The 21,251-nt window shown below is 37.7% G+C and overlaps 1 protein-coding gene across 6 annotated transcripts in view; it reads left to right on the plus strand.

The window, feature by feature from the left end:
* The window catches only part of CEP162 (centrosomal protein 162), a 60,773-nt gene that overhangs the window by 29,294 nt on the left and 10,228 nt on the right, over positions 1-21,251 (plus strand). For all 6 annotated transcript variants that reach the window (XM_089530819.1, XM_089530823.1, XM_089530822.1 and 3 more), the window contains 14 exons: positions 365-487; positions 1,248-1,439; positions 3,892-3,973; positions 4,661-4,949; positions 7,764-8,019; positions 9,731-9,873; positions 10,922-11,137; positions 12,294-12,431; positions 14,620-14,732; positions 15,703-15,808; positions 17,322-17,448; positions 17,840-18,003; positions 19,160-19,264; positions 19,875-20,105. In XM_089530819.1, the coding sequence (XP_089386945.1) occupies positions 365-487; positions 1,248-1,439; positions 3,892-3,973; positions 4,661-4,949; positions 7,764-8,019; positions 9,731-9,873; positions 10,922-11,137; positions 12,294-12,431; positions 14,620-14,732; positions 15,703-15,808; positions 17,322-17,448; positions 17,840-18,003; positions 19,160-19,264; positions 19,875-20,105 (2,285 nt within the window). The remainder of the gene's footprint in view (positions 1-364; positions 488-1,247; positions 1,440-3,891; positions 3,974-4,660; positions 4,950-7,763; positions 8,020-9,730; positions 9,874-10,921; positions 11,138-12,293; positions 12,432-14,619; positions 14,733-15,702; positions 15,809-17,321; positions 17,449-17,839; positions 18,004-19,159; positions 19,265-19,874; positions 20,106-21,251) is intronic.

Genomic DNA, 21,251 nt, shown 5'->3' on the forward strand with positions numbered 1-21,251 from the left:
AGTTTAGTCAATTACTCTAACTACTATTAATTTTCTAAAATATTTTATTTCTGAACTTTTCAGAGATATGCATCTTACCCTAAGCATATCCTACAGTTGTATAAATGGATCAAATATTTTACAACTAGTATTGTGGATAGTGGTAGAGCAGACCTTGGAATTGTTATAATATTTGCATGGGAAATTACAGTCCTGTGATGGTCAGACAAATGTAGCGATGGCTGCAGTGACCATAACACACAAGTCTATTGATCATGTCGTGGTACCTTTATTAGACTGATGGAAAGGGCACAAAAACTTTAAAAGCTTGCAGAGAAATGTTTGTGCATTTTTGGTTGGCCAATATTGTCTATCTTCTTTTTAGTTGTCCTCCTTGATTCCCAAGACTCAGCTCTGGAGACTCAAAAGGCCAGTGAACATCAGAATGACGTGCTTACAGAACATAACCTACCTAAAGAAGTCATTGCAGATGAGATGAATGGAACAGGTAAGTCTAGTTTTTATTGACTGTTTCCTCATGTGGTCACCATTCTGAAAAGAAACGAGGCAAGAGCAATCTGTCTTAATTTGCTCTGGCTCTTTTCATTTTAGAATTGCCCTTTAGTCACATAAACATGAAGAGTCCCATTCAGCAAAGCTAAATTCTTTGAAGCCCCATTGATTTCACTTAGAGACAAGACAATGTTTAAAATCAAAGGGGCATGGGCATGATTTACTGTAGCTGGCTCATACAATCATCATTTAATTTGGTCTCAAGAAAGGGTCGTGTAAATGAGCACCAAGTTTTCTAAAATTTTGCTTATTCTTGGTGGAGAAATAAAAGAGCAGTAAAAATAAGTGAAAATGAGAAGTAAAGATACATTTGTTTTGTTTTTCCTTTCATGGTTCTCACTAGTTTTCTGATTTTTAATTGGCTAAGGATTTTTGTTGACATCAATTACAATCCATATTGTGGTTGTGAATTACAGTCTTATATTTTAGTCCTAGGCTTATTTACTTAGAAACAACTCTTTATTGAACTTGGTGAGGTTTACTCTCAGGTAGGTTTGCACAAGATTGTAGCCTAATGCTGCCCATATAACCTAAGGGAAAGCCCCATTGTATGGAACATATTTCTGAGTTGAGGTGTTTAGGATTGCACTTTTAGTCACATGTGTTATTAGCACTGTTGCTTTATTACCTTCATGCTCTCAAATACATTTTATTTGTTGTATCTTTATCAACTTTTTCCTTCTTTTCCTTATCAGGTGTTTCCTGTGGGCAAACAAACAGTGATATTGAAGCTTTGCATCAGGCCTATTGCCATATTGAGCAGTCTTTAGGGGATACTGATGAGCAAAAAAGTCACACAGATAAAATGGATACTTCAGAGAATTTGATTAAAGAAGTTTCACAGAATAAAGAAGTCTGTCCCCCCAATACCTCCAATACGGATTCTGGTAAATTTAGAAATCATGCTGTGAGATATATTATAACCAAAATGAAAAATAAACAGAAACGTGTCCTTTGATATTACCATTAGCATTTCTGTTGTTACAGGTTATATTAACATATCCCATTTTTTGCATTGGCAGAGGGGTAGAAGGTGCTTTGCTGTGGTACAACTCGCTACTTCCTCAGTATGTGGGTAAACTGGTGTGGGTGACATTCCTGACATGTTCTCTCTCACCTGATAATCCTTCTCTAAGAAAGGGCAAAGATCTGCATGATTTAATTATTCACACATATAGGATAACAAGTGGCACCTAGTGACTCCCAAATAGAATTCATTTTTATCGATTGATTATTAAAGTTTGATTTGCAATGTTTTTAGAATGGAATGCGTGTTTATGTAATCCTGATACATAATATATTTTCTGTCACAGAATTTACTAAATCAAATGAAATGCTGAAATATTTCAAACCTGAGTTTCTAACAGCATAAACTTTCTTGTCCTTGTTGCTTCTGAGTGAAACTTTGTATATGTAGAAAAAAGGGTTTTTTTCCTGAATGTCTTTCTCTTTACCACTATTTTATCAAATACTATACTGCATGCCATAGAATCATAGAGTTGAAAGAGACCACAAGGGCTGGTCAGTGCCACTCACTGCCATGCTCCATTTTTTATAAGATATTTGATGAGTGGAATATATTTACATTCTCCAAGTAAGAAAACAATTCCATATGTAAGCTTCCCTGGGAATTTGGGTATTTATTCATTCATGCATTAATTCATATTTAAACCATACTATTCTAATATACAATACAGGTCCAAAACAAACTGCAGAAATATTCCAGTTTGAGACTGTTTTAACTGCCCTGGCTCAGTACTAGGAAATTCCAGGAGCTGTACTTTTGAGGCATTTAACCTTGACTGTCAAAGAGCTCTGGTGCCACAATAAACTACAGTTCCCAGTCTCAAACTGGATTATTTCTGCAGTGTGTTTTGGACCACTGCAAACAAGGTCTCCCCAGCTAATCTTAAATCCTGGGTAAATCTGTACTTTGAAAGGTGACACTTTATCTGGTTCTGAGCCATTAAGGGCTTTACATTCTATACTTTGAATTGGAATGAAAGAAATTTCAAAAGAAGGTATGATACACCCTTTCCTTAATGTCCCTGTCCACATGCAATCAGTAGCCTTCTGTTCCAGCTGCACCATCCAGACTTTTCAAAGAAAAACTTGATGGAGTGTGTTCCTCATTCATTCAGACACATATGCACACATTTATACCCCTTAGCACTAGAGATCTGGAGATGTGGTTTTGAAGTTCCTAATTCCTCTTAAAGTCATGTCTTTAAACCTTTCTCCCCAGCTTCTGCATCCCTGGCAATCATGCCTCCTGTTAAGTCAGATCTCACCACATAAGGGTGAATCCATGGTTCAGGTTAAGTACAGCTGTTCATTGTTGTACAGGCCAACATAATTGTTTTGGCACATTATCTTCCACCATGCACAGCTTCAGAAGCACTAGTTCAAGTCAGGTGGATGATACCATCCTTTTGAAGTTCTAATTAGTGCTGGGATTTCTTGTTCTGTTGCCTATTTTGTTGGAACACAGAGCCTGTCTTTCCTAAGCAATATTTACAAGATCTTCTCCAGAACTGAAGATACTATTTTTGTTTCTAGGGAGCACACTAGATTTTCTCAAGACACTACTGTTTCCATCCTTTTATAAGTAGCTTGTAAATTCCCTGCTATTATCAGCTTTGGTCCTCAACAGATTATTGTGGCAGCTGCTGCACAGTTGACTCAACTGTGTCTCTGATGCTTGTTCAGACACTGACATAGCATTAACGTGAATTTGATGCATAGATGATTCACTTCTGCTGCTTTTTAGCAATATGCCCTCAGTCTGAGGATGCTGAGTCATTTTGTGCAGTAATTTGAAAGGTAATAGAATGTCAAACTGCTCCCTAAAAGGGTTTGTGTGATGGATAACTTGCCTAACTGAAATTGTAAAATGTATGAAGATAACTGTACAGAAGTAAATGTGTTAAAATCAAATACACATATAAATTAAAAATAAAGGTTCAGTGGTTTGGAAGTAGTTATGGGAGGTTACGAATTAATTCACAAGTGAAAATGCTGTGGATAGAAGAGACTGAGTTTTATATGCCTGTGTGTTTGTGCCTTCAGGCTGCCTTTCAACTTAGGGCAATCCCATTAATTTCAGAGGGTTTTCTTCAGCAAGGAATACTCAGAGGTGGTTTTGCCTGTTCCTTCCTCTGAAATACAGTCATTGGAGGTCTCCCATCGAAGTACTAATCAGGCTGCTTAACTCCCCATATCCTTTAGGATATTTTCGCTGTTTTGTAGGTATAGCTGGAAACAAAAAATGTAAGATGTAGTTTAAAGTTATTTTTCCACTGTATATCTATCTTGAATATTGTCCTTTCATCTATTTAGATTTGCCTACCATAGAAGAATTGATGAAACCTATCAAAGCAGATACATCATTTGCCAGGGGCTGTGACTTAGAACCTCCAAGGTATTACTGGAAATACATGGTTTTGCAAATGAATACTTTATTTCTGATTTTTCCCCATTCTCATCCAAATGAGTTGGGAGTTGGTCTGTAGTTTCTTCTTTGATGTTTGGAGGGAACAGTCCTTAACTTAATTCTGAAATACTCCCCTGTTGCCAGCACCCATTCAGTTAACCTTGATACTTGCATGCTGGTGTGTACCTGAAATGGAATTAAATAGTTCAGTCCATACAGGCTATAGAACTGAGAGAGCAGCTTGTTCAAATGGGCATCATTGCCAAGCCATCAGCTTATATAGCTGGTAGGACTTAACCCTTGACTGTTCTGATTAGGCAACATCACTGATCCTTTTGAACGATGTTCAAGTGCATCTAACTGGCAGCAGTCCCCCATAGGTATCACTTTTTACAGCAAGGGATTCTTAGAGAAATCAAAGAACGTTAAGCAATTTTGTCTTACCCTAGACATATATAAGGTGCTGGGTTTTAGCCCCTGCAGCACAATTTGTTCTTTCAGCCATAGTTATTTAAACATTGTTCTTCAGAATCAGGCCTTCCATTAATCTATACATAACAGTAATGTGTCATTCAGTATAAAATGCTTATAGTCTTTTGATATATCATCAATAATATTTTAAAAAAGGAAATAAAAGGTCTTATCTGTTTGCCTCCTCCCCTCTTTTTCCTTTAGTTCTCTAAAAGTCACACATGGCTCCACAGATGAATTAGTGAGCCATTTACCATTTAAAGAGCCCCAGAATGATATATCAAATCTGGAAAAGCAAAACATTAGTACTTTGAACCACCATAGTGAGCAAGAGAATGTTTCTATTCAGCCAGAGGTAAAGAAGCATAGTGATGATACCCCTCAGGAAAGGGCTGGCAAAGACAAACTGGCTAACAAAGTTAAACAAGATACCTGGAAACAAAACATACTCCCAAATTCTTCGCCATTGCATCAAAACAACAAACCTGATGAGGTAAGCAATATCCATAACTCTTGATTAAATAATGTAATATAAAGATGAACCAAAACTTGGATGTAACTGGTTATAAACAAGAAGTTATTTGTAGTTCCTTTTGCAACAATTAAACCACAACTAATTCACATTACAATGATAACTTGGGAGTTTTTGCACAGCTAAAGAATGTGATTTACTTTGCCCATTTTGAATTCTCTTCCAGGATGCAGCTGGATATTATCGCTTGCATTTTGCTGCCAATGCCACCTTCTGCCTAAAACCCAGCTAGAACCTGGCTAGAATCAGAGTGCAGCTGACTGATTTGCAAAGTCAAGAAGCTCCCGACTTTGCAAATTGGCCAGCTGAGCTTGGCTTCTAGCCATGTTTTAGGCAGGATGTGGCATTGGTAGCAAAATGCAAGCGATGGATAATGTCACTTCTTTTGTGATGTAGAACTAACTGTTTTTGTTGTTTGTAGTTAACTTTATAGTTACAACAGGTGTGTGGCCTCAGTAATTAGGTTGTGTTTTTACCATAGACTAGCTGAATGCAGTATTATGATGGCTTTCTAAAAGTAACTAAGAACCCATACAGGCCAAAATAAAGCTGCTTAGGGTCACTTTGGAGGTATGTTTTAATGACACATGCATCTTAAGAGGTCAGAAGCTGCACCAAAGCTATGCTCCAGTCCTTAGGATGGAAGTGTGGCTTTGGCATGGCTTCTGTCCTCTTAGGATGCATGCATCATTTAAACAGCATACCTCCAAAGCATCCTGAAGCAGCTTTATTTTGGCCTGTCTGTATGGGCTCTAAAATTACCATTTAGTTGTTTTTGAATAAGAAGAAAGAAAAGAGTTACTTACAAGGGTAGAATAACTGGTTTGTATCTACCTTTGAAAGCTAACAAATTGCTTTAAAAATAATTTCCCGTGCTCTGAGATGAACTGTGTACATAGTATATATGATTTTCTATTGCTTTTTTCATTTATCATAAGGTGGATTTTTGTTACCTTGATAAGAACTGACTAGAAGGATACATTTCAAGATAATCTGTGCTTGTCCTCTATAATTTGAGACTGCTTTAGTTTGTATGTAGCATTGTTACCATGCAAAATACGTCACAATTCCTATGTGTAACGATTGATTTTATATCTTCCAGATAATGTAAAAAGCTCAGTTGCACACATGGTATACTCCAACATTCACTACTTGAAGGCACTGTTATTAGTTTGATTCCAAGATTAAAGTGTACATAAGCACAACCATATTTCCTGATAATAGTTTTGTTTTGTTTTGTTTTAGGAGTAGATTTTGTGAATAACATGCACAAGCTACTAGTCTGTGTACAACAAGCAGTGATTAACGATTGTTGTTAAATTTTCCACCCAACTTTTTTCATGACGTGCCCCATGTCATGGTTCTTCCTGGGTCTGCACAATAATAGACAACTAATATAAATAATAATATATTATACAACTGCTATGATATATATATATATATATATATATATATATATATATATATATACTGTATAAAATATAAAAACACAATAACAAAGCAAAAAGGCTTAGATCTCTCATACAAGTAAAATCCTCACTCCTTTGTCATATCATATCTCAGTCGCAGAGGATCCCATCATCTCTTCTGATACACAACCATTCTTGCCCTCTAACTTGACTTCATGGGACTAGACAGCCATAGGTTAGGAATCTAAGAGATAATATTCAAAAATATTAGAATTTCATTATCAGCTTCAGTGAACAACTTCTATTAAACACCTTCTAGCCCACTCTTTTCCATATTTACTCTGAAGTCAGTCCTGCTAATATCAGTAGATAATTTATCTCTGATGAATTGTTTTAGGATCACAGCCTTCATTATTTTCAGTATCCCCCACAAGGAAATTAATCTGTACATGTCAATGTTTTTAAAGTTAATCATGTGGTTGTCAGCTTTTTACAGAATTTGTGAATAAATATTTACATATGAACTGTATGCCAATATAGATTCACTGCAATTCACTGCAGTGTAACCAATCTGGTTTTATTTTTGCCTTTTGATACCATTTGCCAGCGATTTCTCTTCTGCTTACATTCTGCTTTTGGGCTTCCTATAGAGAAACCTTCTACTTGAGAAGGCTTTTCTTACATTCTTTTGTTTCAATATGTTCAGATTCTACTCTGGCACAAAATCATTAACTAAGCTACCTATCCATCTGTATGGGTGTTCAGATGACACAGTCTTGGTACACTTTGGTTGAACTGTGTCACTTTGAAAGAAGGGGGCAGAATAATATCCTATATTATGGATATGGACATTTGGATGATCCAGAGTTATGTTTATATTCTGGATATATATATAATATGACATTGATTATAGCATTCACTTTACTGTAAATATTTACCTTTATTTTTATACTAGCTGAAGTATATGTGGCACTTCCTGTGTCTGTACCAAATACTATGAGGTCTGTGTCATCCCTCACCCCTTTAATTTTTTTTTATTTCAGAAATCTTATAAGCAGTACCTGAGGGTGTCTTCTCCTGTTTTCCTATCAGGAATCAGCAGTGGTGCATGAGCTTGTTCCTGTTTTTCCACCATTTTTCATGCCTGTGGAATCTTAATAACTGGGCTTCAGAGAGCCTTCTCAACTTGAAACTGACCACTGAAACTGGAGCTACTAAAACTTCTCTGTCACATTTAAGGCATCTAGCACACTACCCTAAATGAGATATATCTGTAGAGACTCACAAACATTCTCTTTTATTATAATAATTTCAATCCAAGCTGTTTGATAAAAAATAAATATATTATATATGTGATTGTCCACAGACACATCAGCCCATCACTTGGAATAAAGAGAGTCTCAGTTCAGTGCTGAATAAACAACTGATGCATAAGAATGCAAAAAACACAGTGGCTGCTCATAGAAAGAAGTCTTCCATTGGACCTTATAGCTCTGTTAGAAGTTCTGGGTATGGAAAATCTAGTTCTTCATTAAAGCACTTTTCCACAGTTAATGAGAAGACAATAAAAGAGAGCCTCAAAAAGCCAGTTTTGAAAGCCAGATCTCCTCTAAAGCAAAAAGGTAAATGATGATATGTTTAAATAAACAGAGGAGGGATGTCGAATGTAGGCTTCCTCAAACTGTATATTGTATACTGTGTCTTGAAATAGAATATCATTTTAAAACATGAAAGCAGTTGTAAGTGGAAACATAATTTTGACCCACAGTGGTTGTTTGGTAGATTAACCAGAGTTCAACACTGAAGCATGATTTATTCAAGAAATGCAATTCTTGAAGAAATGCAAAGGCAAAATCAATACTTAATTGCAGATATACTTCACTTCTTGACTGACAATCTATCCAGAAGATTGTTCAATAATGTAGAGCAATATCTCTGTTCTTATGACCCAAGGGTGAAACTGCCGGGGCGTAGGAGTCATTGTAGGACTATGGATAGAGAGTTGGACTAAGAATGGAGAGATTTCAGTTACATTTTCCCCTGTGAAGGACTCCATTCTTTGGCTTTAAGCTCATGCAAAGAGTAAATGTCTACCAAGGCCTTTTTACATGCTCCTTTTCCTTTGCTTCCCACTGTAAAATCTTCTTGTCTGTATTCTTTGAACTACTTTTTTAAAAACCAAACAAGGAAACAGTTTAAACAGTGGTTTGATGGTCCAAAGAGGGCTTCTGTAAAACAAACCACTGTGAATCAAAGGCAGAATTCAAAATCAAAATGTAAAGTCCAGTCAGTTGTTAATATCCCCAATGTACATGGTGCCTTACAGAGCAGCCTTAGTAAAATTAAATAAATCTATAGTATTGATTCAGATTTATACTAGAAGGAGCACACAACAAAATGAAAAGAGAGGAAGAGAAAGAAACAAAAGGCACTCCAACCCACAATTTTTGAGGAGTGCCCCAGTAAGAACAGCAGGACATAATTTTGCCTAGTGGTAACTCTGAACTGTATACAACAACAAAAAAGTATTGTACTTTTTGTCAGGGATGATGGGAGTTGTAGCTCTTCACCTCTGGCTCGAACTCACCACCTTGTTGCGCACCGACGCTGACCAGTTTTGGCCAGTGGTTAAAGCTTTGCTCTAAAGCAGCAGAGTTACAGAGAATAGGCTGAAGACCCTGACAAACTCTCCAAGCCTTCTCACTCTTGCTTCCACAGAAGTCTTCCCACTTCTTCAGGATCCAGCTGGCTCTTGTATCTTCACCCAAGACACCAGACAACTCAGTAGTCTTATATAAAAGATCTACTTTATTCTACTATATACAGCTCCAAACTATCCAACACAACAATACTCCAATACTATCCAACTACTACCCACAAAATACATTGGGATTCATAGTCATTATTATAGTCCTTGGATCATACCACCCACTCTTGTCAGTATCCACCCAGTGGGCGTGTACATCCATTCTCATTGGTTCTCTTGTTTCTACCCAGATTAGATGATTTCATCATCTCAGCCTTGACCACTTAACAATTCTCAGGTGTTTCCAATTATCCACTTTACATTTCTGTCCTTGGCATTCAGGACTTGCTAAATTGTATTACCTTCTACACCTGTGTGGTTGCTACTTGCTTCTGCTGAGTCACTTTGACTCTCACATACATGTTTTATTTCAATCACTGTATGTCCCATGTTGCTTTTTCCTTAACACTTTTTCACATTTTTGTGTACTTTACACCAGTCACTTTATAGGTGTCCGTATAAATGTTGTACAGTGTTTAAAACTTTTACTTTTAAAATATAGCACATACTCTTTTTTCCTATCAAAGAAACACCTGGAACTAAGGTAATGCAGACAACAAAGGATCCTGTTTCGATGAAGAGAAATTACTGTGCTACACATGGAGAGTCATCGGCAAGTACTATTCAAGAGCAAGTTAAAGAAAATGACCCTTTCATCCACAACCACAATGTAAGCCATAGACACTGCTCTTAGAATGGCATTTTAAAAAAGGAGGTGTCATTAAAAAAAGCAATACAGGAACAGATGCCTGTGTTTCTTGAGTAGTAGGAAGTCCTACTGTCCTGGCTCCTCAGCTCGCTCTCAGCAGTGAGAGAGAGAATGTGTATAATTGATGTCTCCTTGTTTGGACATCTGTGAGCAGATTTACAAGGAGTTTATCATGTTATCCCAGACAATATGGAAGAAGTACACACATGTATTTTGACATGTTTGGATTACAAAAGCACCCTGCCTTCCCTTTCACTTCATAGCATATGGAGATGCTTGCTGTGGCCAGCAGTGTTGCCATTTAAAGTTACATAGGGGTTGATCTGAGCAGTTCTGCTTTCAGAACACTTTCCTGAATGTAGAAAAGTAACATTAGTTTTGTCAGTTCCCCTTGTAATGCTTTGCACAATCCAAAATCTACTTTGGAGGGTTGGATAACATATTGGAATAATGGGACAAATGATGCAGATGGCCACAGTAAGAAGAACTGGCAGAAGTCAGGACAACTTAGAAGCAAGTCCATGCTAGACTGTCCTTCCATTCCTAGTAAGATTCCTTTTTGTAGAATGATCCAGTGTGTAATTTACCATAATGTTATGATTTTATTCTATGTACTTTAGAAAGTTTAAAGCAGTTTTTATGGAGCTTCAGTGTTTCCCTGTCTATGACCTTCATTAGATCCAGACCAGTTTCAGAAATGCATCTCCTTTGGCTGTTCTCAAACTAATGACTAGATAGTGTGGGGTTTTATGAGCTTTTTGTGTGCCTGCATGAAATGTATTTTTGTCACATGTTGCACCTGCCACCTTCTTCAGTGAAGAAGTTACTCTTGTCAATGTTTAGTTTCTCTTTAGATTTTAAAAGACTGAATGATGGACATTCCATAGAAGTTCCATCCATTATTAAATCCAGCAGTTCTTACTATTGAACTGAAAGGGAAAAGGTTAATCTTGGTTTCTTTGGTGAACTATTGGAGTAGTATAAAATGGGGTTTTCTCCATCTCATCAGGTTGCATCATATTCACTCCCACAAAGCAGTGAAAGGGAGCTTTATTTATTAAAAAGAATTCAGGAAGCTGAGGAAAAATTGGCTTCGGCACATAGTTTGATTCAGCAACTAAAAGCCACATCTTTGGAAAAAGAGAAGGAAATGAAAACAAAAATTCTGCAGCAAGATAAAGATCTCTTTGAGCTAAACAAAGAAACTTATGTTCTTCAGTCACAGGTACAGTATTTGTTTATATCCTATTGCAAGTTAATAAAGGAAGCAGACTTTTAAAAATATAGCATATCATTCACATTGTCATCTTTCATTGAATAAAATCAAATTGCAAAGAATTGTATCAGTATACGGGTTGGAATCCCATTGGGCAGTCAGTTATGAATCCATGAGTTACACACTCATGACTACTTTGTATTTATGGTCCCTATATAGCCTCTATTTTAGGGGCTATGTAAGGACCATGAAAGTCGTCCAGTCTCTACCTATTGGGTAACATCTGCTGTAATCGGTGTGTGTGTGGTGTGTGCTCCTTTCGATTGGGAAGCAGCTGGCTGATGGCTCCAGCCCTCCATCACATGAATGATCTCTTGCATAAGGCGGAATTGAAACAGGGTTACTGCTTCTGACTGTTGCACTAGAAATTGCACACAGGCAGGTATGGGAACATCAGCTGCTTCCCAGTTGACAGGGAACAGAACCCCATTAATAACAGCAGCTGCTGCCCAGTAAATAGGGATTGCAGGATCAGGGCAGAATTCATACATAGCATAGCACCATAACTACAGTCCTTACTTGTCCATAACTCTCCAGTGGCATTCCAGACATAGTTTTTAATAGCTGAAAGAGGCATAAGAAGTGATCCTTTCGTTTTAGAACGACATTACTTCAAATGGTAGCTAAGCAAGCTTCTTGTTCTTATCCTCATCTATCTTGTAGTGGATATAAGTATACATATTCGATTTATTTATTACGATCGACCAATCAAACATCAAATAAACATTAATCAACAGACATCACAATAAATCATCAAATTATAGGAGTAAGTAATATTAGTTAAGAATTCAATAAGTATACATAAAACCATACATAGATATATTGTGTGTGTGTGTGTGTGTGTATAAAATGTTATATATAGATCAGACCTCTGTGCTAGCTCTTAAAACTTAAAAGAAACATCATTAGGTTTATGACCCTTTATCATACATTGAGATAGCTTGTATATAACATTCTAAAGTCTTTGAAAGAGAGCCAATATACAAATGTAACTTCTAAAGATAGTAATATTTCATTAAATATAGAAGACGGTTTTCAGTAAGGCTACTTTTTGCTTAGCAGTTTTATGAGGTGCACTTTATTTATAGAGCACTTTTTTTCTCAGCTAAATCATAACGAAAACTTGAACAAAGAAACAAAGTGGTCAAATATCAGGGGAGGAAATCCTGCTGATGGAGAAATGTTGAAAGAAATACAAAAAGAAGTCCAAAATCAGGAGATGCTTCTTCAAGGATATCAGCAGGTAGAATTCTTTTGATATTATGATCCTACTCTCCATAAATGGTGCTTCTTTTATGTTTGTGTTTTACAAGTGTAGCATTTTGAAGATAAGGGGTATATAAATTAGCCATTCCCCTTCTTTTTTTAAAAAAACTAAGTCAGCCTGAGTCAAACTGAATGGGGATAGTGAGGTTGCTAGTTAATAATATGAAGGAATGAACACTTGGGCTGAGATTGAGTGATGAAGTAATGACTGAGCAGAAGGTCTTACTAATACACTTGCAGGAGCTGTGCACAACCAGTAGGAAAGAAGAGGTGAACTGCTTGCAGGGTGAGGTGGATCATGTGTGGTGGAAATGGGGCTGTATGTGTATGTGTGTGTTCCTCTTTTCTTTGGAACAGTGGCATCCTGGTAGACCTTGTCAGCATCCTTAAGACAGGACCCATGCTAACATGGCCAGAACTAAGAACACTGGAAACCTCCATTCAGCTCTCAGCTGTTCTCCTACCCTACTGCCATCAAAATGGCAAGGAAAGGAGGAAAGCTGAGTGAGCTTTGGAAGAGAGAACAAACATGTCTGAACTGGAGGTGATGTCAACAGTGTGTCAGCTAAGTAAAACTTGTTGGTGAAGATGTTGTGAGAACTATTTCAGGTTAAATAGCACACCAGTGTGACTACATCTCCACAAGAACGTCTAGGATTCCTCCTGATACAGTTTATTAATAGTCCATCTGGTCCCTCAGTTGCAGGTTGCATGAGCTTTATGCCCCAGTACGATCCTGTACTTATTCTGTAATCTTTGTTTTCATACATTAGCAAATCTTTGAAATTCTATTACATGAAAGTACTAATGCACTGTAACAGCAAGCAGGTGACTAAGCAAATTGATGTCTTCTAAGAACAATTCAATAGGAATTCTTGTGGATGTGCATCTGGCTGTTCACACTGACGTCTGCATAGAGAAGTTGCATAGATGGTGTCATATTGCAGTATGCTTTCTGTGGGATGCAACGTGCTTTGTCAGGTATCTTACAAGCTCTTTGGTGCAGTGAAAGTTAGAGCCAGAACAGACCGACTCTAAAAGCCAGCTTCCTGGCGGCTTGGGGGCATGGCATTTAGGTGCCACATGCTCCCAAGACATCTTGAAGCCACCTGGCTGCCCAGATGTGGGCAGCTTTATGACACTCCAGCAGCATGGCATTTACATGGCGCACAGCACCAGAGAGTCATTAAGCTACCATACAGCTGCAGCGAATCCAGAAAAGCTGGCTTTTTGCTGGCCGAAAAAGGAGCGGATCTTTGCCACTCCTTTTTCAGCCAGCTTCAAGGCAGATTGGGGCTGCAGCATGAGTTTGCTGTAGCCCCATTTCATCTTCAGAAGGGTCGGTTCAAGCTGCCCCTTCTGCCCATCTGTTTCGTCCCTTAGTTTCCCATGCTGCTTACATTTCCCCTATGGCTATGCCCTTACAAATAATTTTGATACAGGGTACAAAACTAGACAGAAAATGTAAATGCTTGAGTGAAGTGGCCAGTTTCTGCAAGGTCATAATGTCACTAGTTAGAAAGGGACATTAAATGAAACGAGGAAAATGTCCTGAGTAGAATGGATAGCTGAAAGACTCTGACAACAAAGATGAAGATTCTGGTTGTCCATCTATAAATAAGAAATGTGTGATTCTTAGCGCCTGTTCAATGAGGTGCTTAATCTCATGAAGTGAGTGAAGGAAGAAAGTTTCTGTTCAAGACAAGACATAATTTTGTTTGACATTCATATAATTTCCAGACATTCATTACCACCTATAAGGTAGTATCACATCAGCATATGAAAGCCATAGTTGTTTTATTATGCAGCTTTGATGACACTAATTTCTACATACAGAGAATTTTGCTGACTCAAAATTAAAAGCCTTTAGTTTTAATTTGCTCTGTTATTCTATAGTGCATACTATGTTCTGTATGACCTTATTTAATTGCAAAAAACAAATAGTTTTGTAGCCTCTTTTTGTGGCATCTGAAATACTAACAACTTTACTGTGGCATATGCTTCTGCAAGATAAGAGTTTTTGCATCTGCTGTATCAACAACAATCTGTATTCCTTACTGTCGGTGCCACGGACCCAAAATCTATCTCTTTGGCATTTGTCTTGTACCACATGTCTTCCCATATGAATAAATAATGTTTAAGTGAAATAATTCTTGATGTTTAAGGAAAATGAAAGATTATATAATCAGGTGAAAGAACTACAACTGAATAACAAGAAAAATGAAGAAAATATGTTTAAAGAGAACCAGCGTTTGATGATTGAATTAGCAACCTTACGGTTAGTTTATTTGCTTTTCTCATTGAAAATAGTGGTAATTTTGAGTAGATCTTAATACCAAAAGCCAAAATAAGGAAATGGTGAGTAAGCACCATTGAGCACAGCAGAACCTATTTTCCAGTATACATGCATTGGTTAGCTGGATCAAACCCTCAGACAAAGATGAGAACTGCATTTCAAATGCAAATCTCAGTTGTAATATTGTTTAGTAGAGAATAAACTGTGATTTCTAATTAATATCTTCAAGAGAACTGTTATAGATAGAATCAGTAGGAACTATTCTTGTTTTGCAGAAGATAATTGGCTTACGTTATGAATAGGCTTGATTTAAATTGCAAGGGTATTTTATGAAGTCTGTGAATGAGCAAGAAAATAAAAAAGGTCTCGATTGCTTTCTGATTTACTTTTATTCAGATTGGAATTCTTTCTTAAAAATGGAGGAAACCCCACTGTAAAGATTCAGAAACCCCATAGTGGCAAAAAAAGTTTCACATAAGCAAGGTATTCTGGTGACATTGTCATTTGGAAGAATTTAGTACTAGAACTGAGGTCACATAGGTTGTAGTTCCATGGGATAATAATGTGGACTTTGGAGCTCTACAGGCCGCCCTTTTTCGTGCCAGATCGGGGCTGCAGCAACCACACACCACAGCCCTGATCTGGCCTTTAAAGGGCACGAAAAGGAGCTGCAAAAAGTGGCTCCCTTTTGCACCTTCAAAAGGGCGCCATAGCCACAGTGGCGAGGCTATATGGTGCTCCTTCAGTGCTACATCATATGCTGCGTGCCATGTGGAGCGGTGTACGGCATCATGGTGCCCTGGGGGTGGAGTTGGGGTGTGCATCATCTGGATGCAACGCCTCGAGTCCGCCCCCAGGGCAGTCTTTCAGGCCAATCTGTATAGGGCCTTTATGTACCTATTAGAAACACAAAGCTCTATAAAATTGTTGATTTCTTTTTCTTTAAAATTAGGGAACAAGTGGATAAAAATAACCTTTTATCATGTGGAGTGCAGAATGCTGAACCAGCTGTGAACCAGAATTTAACAGATTTAATTTTAGAACTTCGATCAGCCAAGGTAAGTGCCTTTGTTTCTTCTATTTGTATTTGTTTTAATTTGATGTGCTGTACATGTGCTCTGAATTTGATTTTATGTGTCTTTATTTGTATCTTACTGTTATCCCCTTTGAGTGCTATTTCTAAGGAAAGGCTGGAAAGATATTCAATTAATTAGTAAATTACTAAATAAATAATTCCTTCAGACTGTTTTGCTGAAGTCATTACTTACTGTAAATACTAAAAGTATTCCCCTCCCCCCAAAATTTTACAGCTGATAAATGGCTTTATCTCAGGGAAGAATTCCTCCCATATCTATCCAAATCTGAGTACATAGAGGCAGGGTGATACTATGGTCCCCAGGCCAATTCCAGACTGTAAAGATTCTCAATCTAACCTGTAGAGCCAAGGCCCTGTACTTTGACACATCTACCCAACCATGCCCAAACTAGATCATTATCTGATGCCTTTCTTCAGATGCCCTACCAGCTGAGGCAAGATGAGTGTCTATATCAGAGACCCTTCTCAGCGATTATACCTGTCAGTGGAACACCCTTCCCAAGAGAAATATGCCTAGTACCTAGTTATGGTATTTATATTTAGTACTCCTAGGCAAGTCAAGATGATGCATTCTAGATCTTCACCTTCTTATTTATTTTTTCCTGCTGCTTTTACTTTGACTTTATGTGATGTATTGTTTCTACTCCTTATTGCTGGTTTTATCTAAGAGTTTTTTATGTACCTTTTGTCTAATTATTTTATTTTATTATTTTAATTTACCTGTACACCATTTGGGGAACATTAGTTATTGAGTTACTTGATAAATAAATAAAACAAATGCAGGCTGCTATTTCTTTTTTTATCTCCCTCCCTCCACCTTTTGAATAATTAGACTTAGGGAATATATTGCTGGGTTCCAACAGGGCCAAGATGCCTGTATTTATTTATCTTATTAGATATTATACATCCCATTTATTCCACTGGGCTCAAGGTAGTGTGCATGGCTTTCTTCTTCCTCACTTTATCCCCACCACATTATTTGCATACTTCCTATTGAAAGCACTCGGGGGGGGGGGGGTCTTTATCAAGCTCTGCAGAGTTTCCAGTTCCCACTCTGTTGGAGGAAAAGTAAACACCCAGATTGTGGCTGGTTACCACACCCTCCATACTATTGCTTCTTAACAACTTGCTGGTGCTCTTCCTTCAAGGATTTCAGATGTAAAGAGGACAGACTGTATACAGTCAGCAACTCTATGAGAGAAGCAGGATGAAACATTCCTTAGACCATAATGAACTTCAAGTTCATTTGAACATTGGTTTCCCACTGGTAGACCAAACTCTGATACCAGGGGATGAGAAACCAATGCCTCTTTGAGCAAGATCTGCCTTGTCCCAACCAGAGCAGATTAGGTCATGCAACTTCCTTACCAAATGTAGGCATCTGTGATGTACAGTTTAGTGATTTTAAATAGGTTGCATTCTCATGGCTTGTTTTCTGTATCTCTTTGTTCTCTTGGTGCTGTGGGGAAATGAAGGCTATGGAAACCAATTTGCTTGAAGAGAAAAAATGTCTAAAGCAAGATAAACAAGCTCTTGAAGTAGATCTTTTACAAATAAAGAAGGAACGAGATTTGGCAAGAGCCCAGATTGCTTCCACTTTAGGTAAAGTACAATCCATTACTCACTTTAACAATAAGATTTTTGTTCTCTAATATTTTACAGAAGGAATGGAAATTATATTTTCCTCTTAGTCTTGCATTATGCTTGTGGCACATGTTAGCGAAGAGTGAGGAAATAATGAAAGATTGTGGCAAAGGGAGGATAGAAACCCATTCTTTACCTTGGCAGCTACTAAACTTCACTTTACCTCTACAAGAACATGTGAACTAATGTGAGTGTTTGTGTGTGAAATTACTTCATCTTAATTTTTAAAAAGGACTATTGAAATGAGTAAAAAGGAAAAAATAATGCCAATGTCCATTTTTAAAAGTTAGCCATGAGTTAATTGTATTTTATCACAAGTGTTTAATGGAACTTTTACTTCACATTCTAGATGAAAAATCATATGAGATGAAGTTGATGGAAGAATCTTACAAGGATGAAATCAGTCGTTTGCAGAAAAGACTCCAGTGGTATGCAGAAAATCAGGAGCTCTTGGATAAAGATGCAAGTCGTCTTCGTGGAGCAAAAGAAGAAATTGATAAACTGAAACTAGAGGTGATTGAAGAGTAAGGTGTCACTCTGGTACAGTTGAAGAGGTGCTGAGTGAAGGTTGTCTGTAGTCAGCCAGCAGGAATAAGGGTACCAGACAATCCCCTACAGTTAAAGCACAGGCTAGTTTAACATGTTGCCTAAGCTTCATGTATTTAATTGAAGGCTGCCATTGTCCATAACTCTCTATGGGCACAATAGTGTCAATCTATCTTTTATTTCAAAGATTAGAAAGTTAGAATTTTATGTTAGAACAGCCACAATTTTTAGATTGGACGGTCAGCCATATGGGCCCGAAACAGACAGGCCGAATGACATGGTTTCCAGCTGCGTTTGGGGTGTAACGTTTAGACGACGCATGCCCCAAACGCAGTGAGAAACCACAGTGCACCATTGCTGAAGAACTGGGCCAAAAATGAGCGGGAAGAATCTGCTCCCTCCCACGGCCCAGTTCAGCCAGATTAGAGCTGGGTACATGTGGTTGCCGCGGTCACTGCACCAGCGCAGTTCTGCCGTGGTCCTTTTGACCTGTCTGTTTTAACCCCTAGCTGCTATTTGGATAAGAATTATCTGCCAGCCCTGATCTGTTGGTATGAGACTTCTTTGGCTCATATGGGCAGTTTTGTTGCACTTGGCAAGAGCTGGGCGATAGTACTCAGGCTGAATCCATGCATAGCATCCCTCAGCTCTCCATTTCAAGACCCACTGTGTGCTCACAGGTCTCTTTCAAGACGTAGCCTAATACATAATTATTTTTGAGTTCTAGGCTACCAGGGGTAAATTGGTCCAGCCTGTATGCTTCCTTTCTTCTGTTTCAGGTCAGGTGAGGTATGTCCCCTCTAAAATGAGTTTCAAGATCTTAAATCAGTTAAAACCTTTCCAGTCTAGTGTTCTGTACACTGAGAATGGCACTAGCGGCACTGGAATAAAACCACCCTTTTGTTTGCCAAGTTAGTGTTGATTTCTCCCTGCTGCTTAAATAACAAGTTATTCTAATGAAATTGTATCATTTCAGTTATACTGTGGTTTCTAACTTCTGGGTTTGTTGCTCTTGTTCATAAACAAAAAAGATTTCATTATGTTAAAGGGTTGTTTTTGTTATGCTAATGACAAAAATGAATATATTTGCTTGCACTAATATATTTCTACGTATATTGCACAGGTTGATAAGCTTAGAAGTGAAACTGGGAATCAGTCGGCACAGCAAAAGAAACGTCTAAAAGACAGGGCAGCAGATGCAAAACGAATTCAAGATCTTGAGCGACAGGCATGTAATAACAGTCTTTTGTATTGTTTTGGATCCCCCCCCCACACACACCATTTTTATAACTTTCAGTGGAGGCCAATAAATCATCACAACTGTAGTGTTGCTATCGGAACTGAGAAGAAAATGAAATGTATATGAATGCTTTAGGTTTTGAGGAGGAAGGTGGGCAGAGGGGAATTTAAGCCAAATAATTTGCATACTGAATAGTTCCCATGTATTTTTAAAATAACTTCCATCTACTAGAGATTGTATCAAAAGATTTAAAAGCTTTTTCTAAAATATTTACAATTCTGCCTTGTCCATACCTATTGAGGCATATTGAATGGGTATATGGTATCAGCCATAGGCTTAATTATAGGTAAAGCTGTTCTGTGTCACTGCAAACGTATAGATAAAACTATTTTCTTTCAAACCATTTAAAGTTTGTGAAGTCGAAGCCTTTCATGGCCGGAATCCATAGTTTTTTTTGTGGGGTTTTCTGGTTATGTGGCCATGTTCTGGAAGAATTTATTCCTGACATTTCACCAGCATTTGTGGCTGGCACCTTCAGAGAATCATTTAAAGTTTGTTTCCTTAACTTATTTTTACTTGTTACCCTACTTTTTGAAAGGTTAAAGAAATGGAAGGGATCCTGAAAAGAAGACACCCCAATTCTTTGCCAGCTTTAATATATGCTGCTGCTACAGCAGCTTCTGAAGGAGATGGTGATGCTTCAGCCAAAGCAAATACTGTTGAGTTTCTGGAAAGAAGAGTTAAAAAGTTAGAAATGGAACTTGAGGGTAAAGACGATGAAGCTAAAAAAACTCTTCGTGCCATGGAACAGCAGTTTCAGAAAATTAAGGTGACTAAGACTACCATGTTGTTAGGGATTTTTAAATGACAAGTAATTAAAACTGTTTCTAGGCACTTCCAAACACTTAAAACATAGTTGATAGTTAAATATTTGGTTTAAACAGCATATACCTTTAAATCATTTTCTTTTGTGTCACGTGATATTGTAACATATTTTCAGCACTTCTCTTATTATAGATAATAAGAACTATCTCAGTGTAGTCACAGACAAGAAGCCACCTACAGTTGCTGAATCTGATGTAGATTAGATCAATATTCATATCTAAAGATTCATCCAGATAACTTTTCAGAGTTCAGATGAGCATCATACACAGCATTTGCATCTAGAGCTACATTTGCTTTTCCAGTACCACTGTATGCAGAAGGCTGCTTGAGATTTCTTCCTGAATAAGGGCACTGCTCTTTCAGAGCAGCCTTGCTTCTTATATAATCTTGCATGAATGGTTAATGTGTAATCTTGCAGCAATAATATAGGAAATGTTGGTAAACCTTTTAAACACACAAAGCGTATAAAAAGAATCTTCGCCCTCTGCATGCTGAAAGATAGCTTCAACCACCTACCCATCTTTTCTGACCAGTACAGACAGACAGACCTTAGGACATGGCCATGGCTCTTCCTCAGATATTACACAACCACCAATGGAATTGCTCCTCTAAGAACCTTTTAGCCTATGTTTAAATAAAAGTCAAAAATTTAAAGATGGGGACGAAAGAAACTAAATTCTGCTCTAAAAGAAGACTTCTTAAATAAGGTGATTTATTACTACATCTGGGACACTTGTTTTTTGTGTGTGTTTAATATCTCTATCCTACTTTTCTACCAAAATATAGTGGAGTAAGCAGACAGGCTGCGATAGTCCCTCTTGAGAGCAGGGGGAAGTTACACCTCCCACAAACACACCTGCCCCCCCCCCCCCCCCAATAATCTTTGATGTCAAATGCACCCAAATGCTTTCAGGCGGGGGCTTTGAGGGAGATTTTTTCACTGTGTTTTTAGAAACACATACCAAACCATTTAGGCCTTTTTTTAACAACAGAAAATGAGCAAAAGTCACTTCCTGTTGCTGTCCTGCTTAACACACACACACCCCATACACACAGAGCACTTTGGTGGGGAAATGGCATACCATACTTC

Source organism: Sceloporus occidentalis, unplaced genomic scaffold (assembly GCF_023333645.1).
Source record: "Sceloporus occidentalis isolate IW3139 unplaced genomic scaffold, rSceOcc1.0.p SCAF_6, whole genome shotgun sequence".
NCBI classification, from domain to species: Eukaryota; Metazoa; Chordata; class Lepidosauria; order Squamata; family Phrynosomatidae; genus Sceloporus; species Sceloporus occidentalis.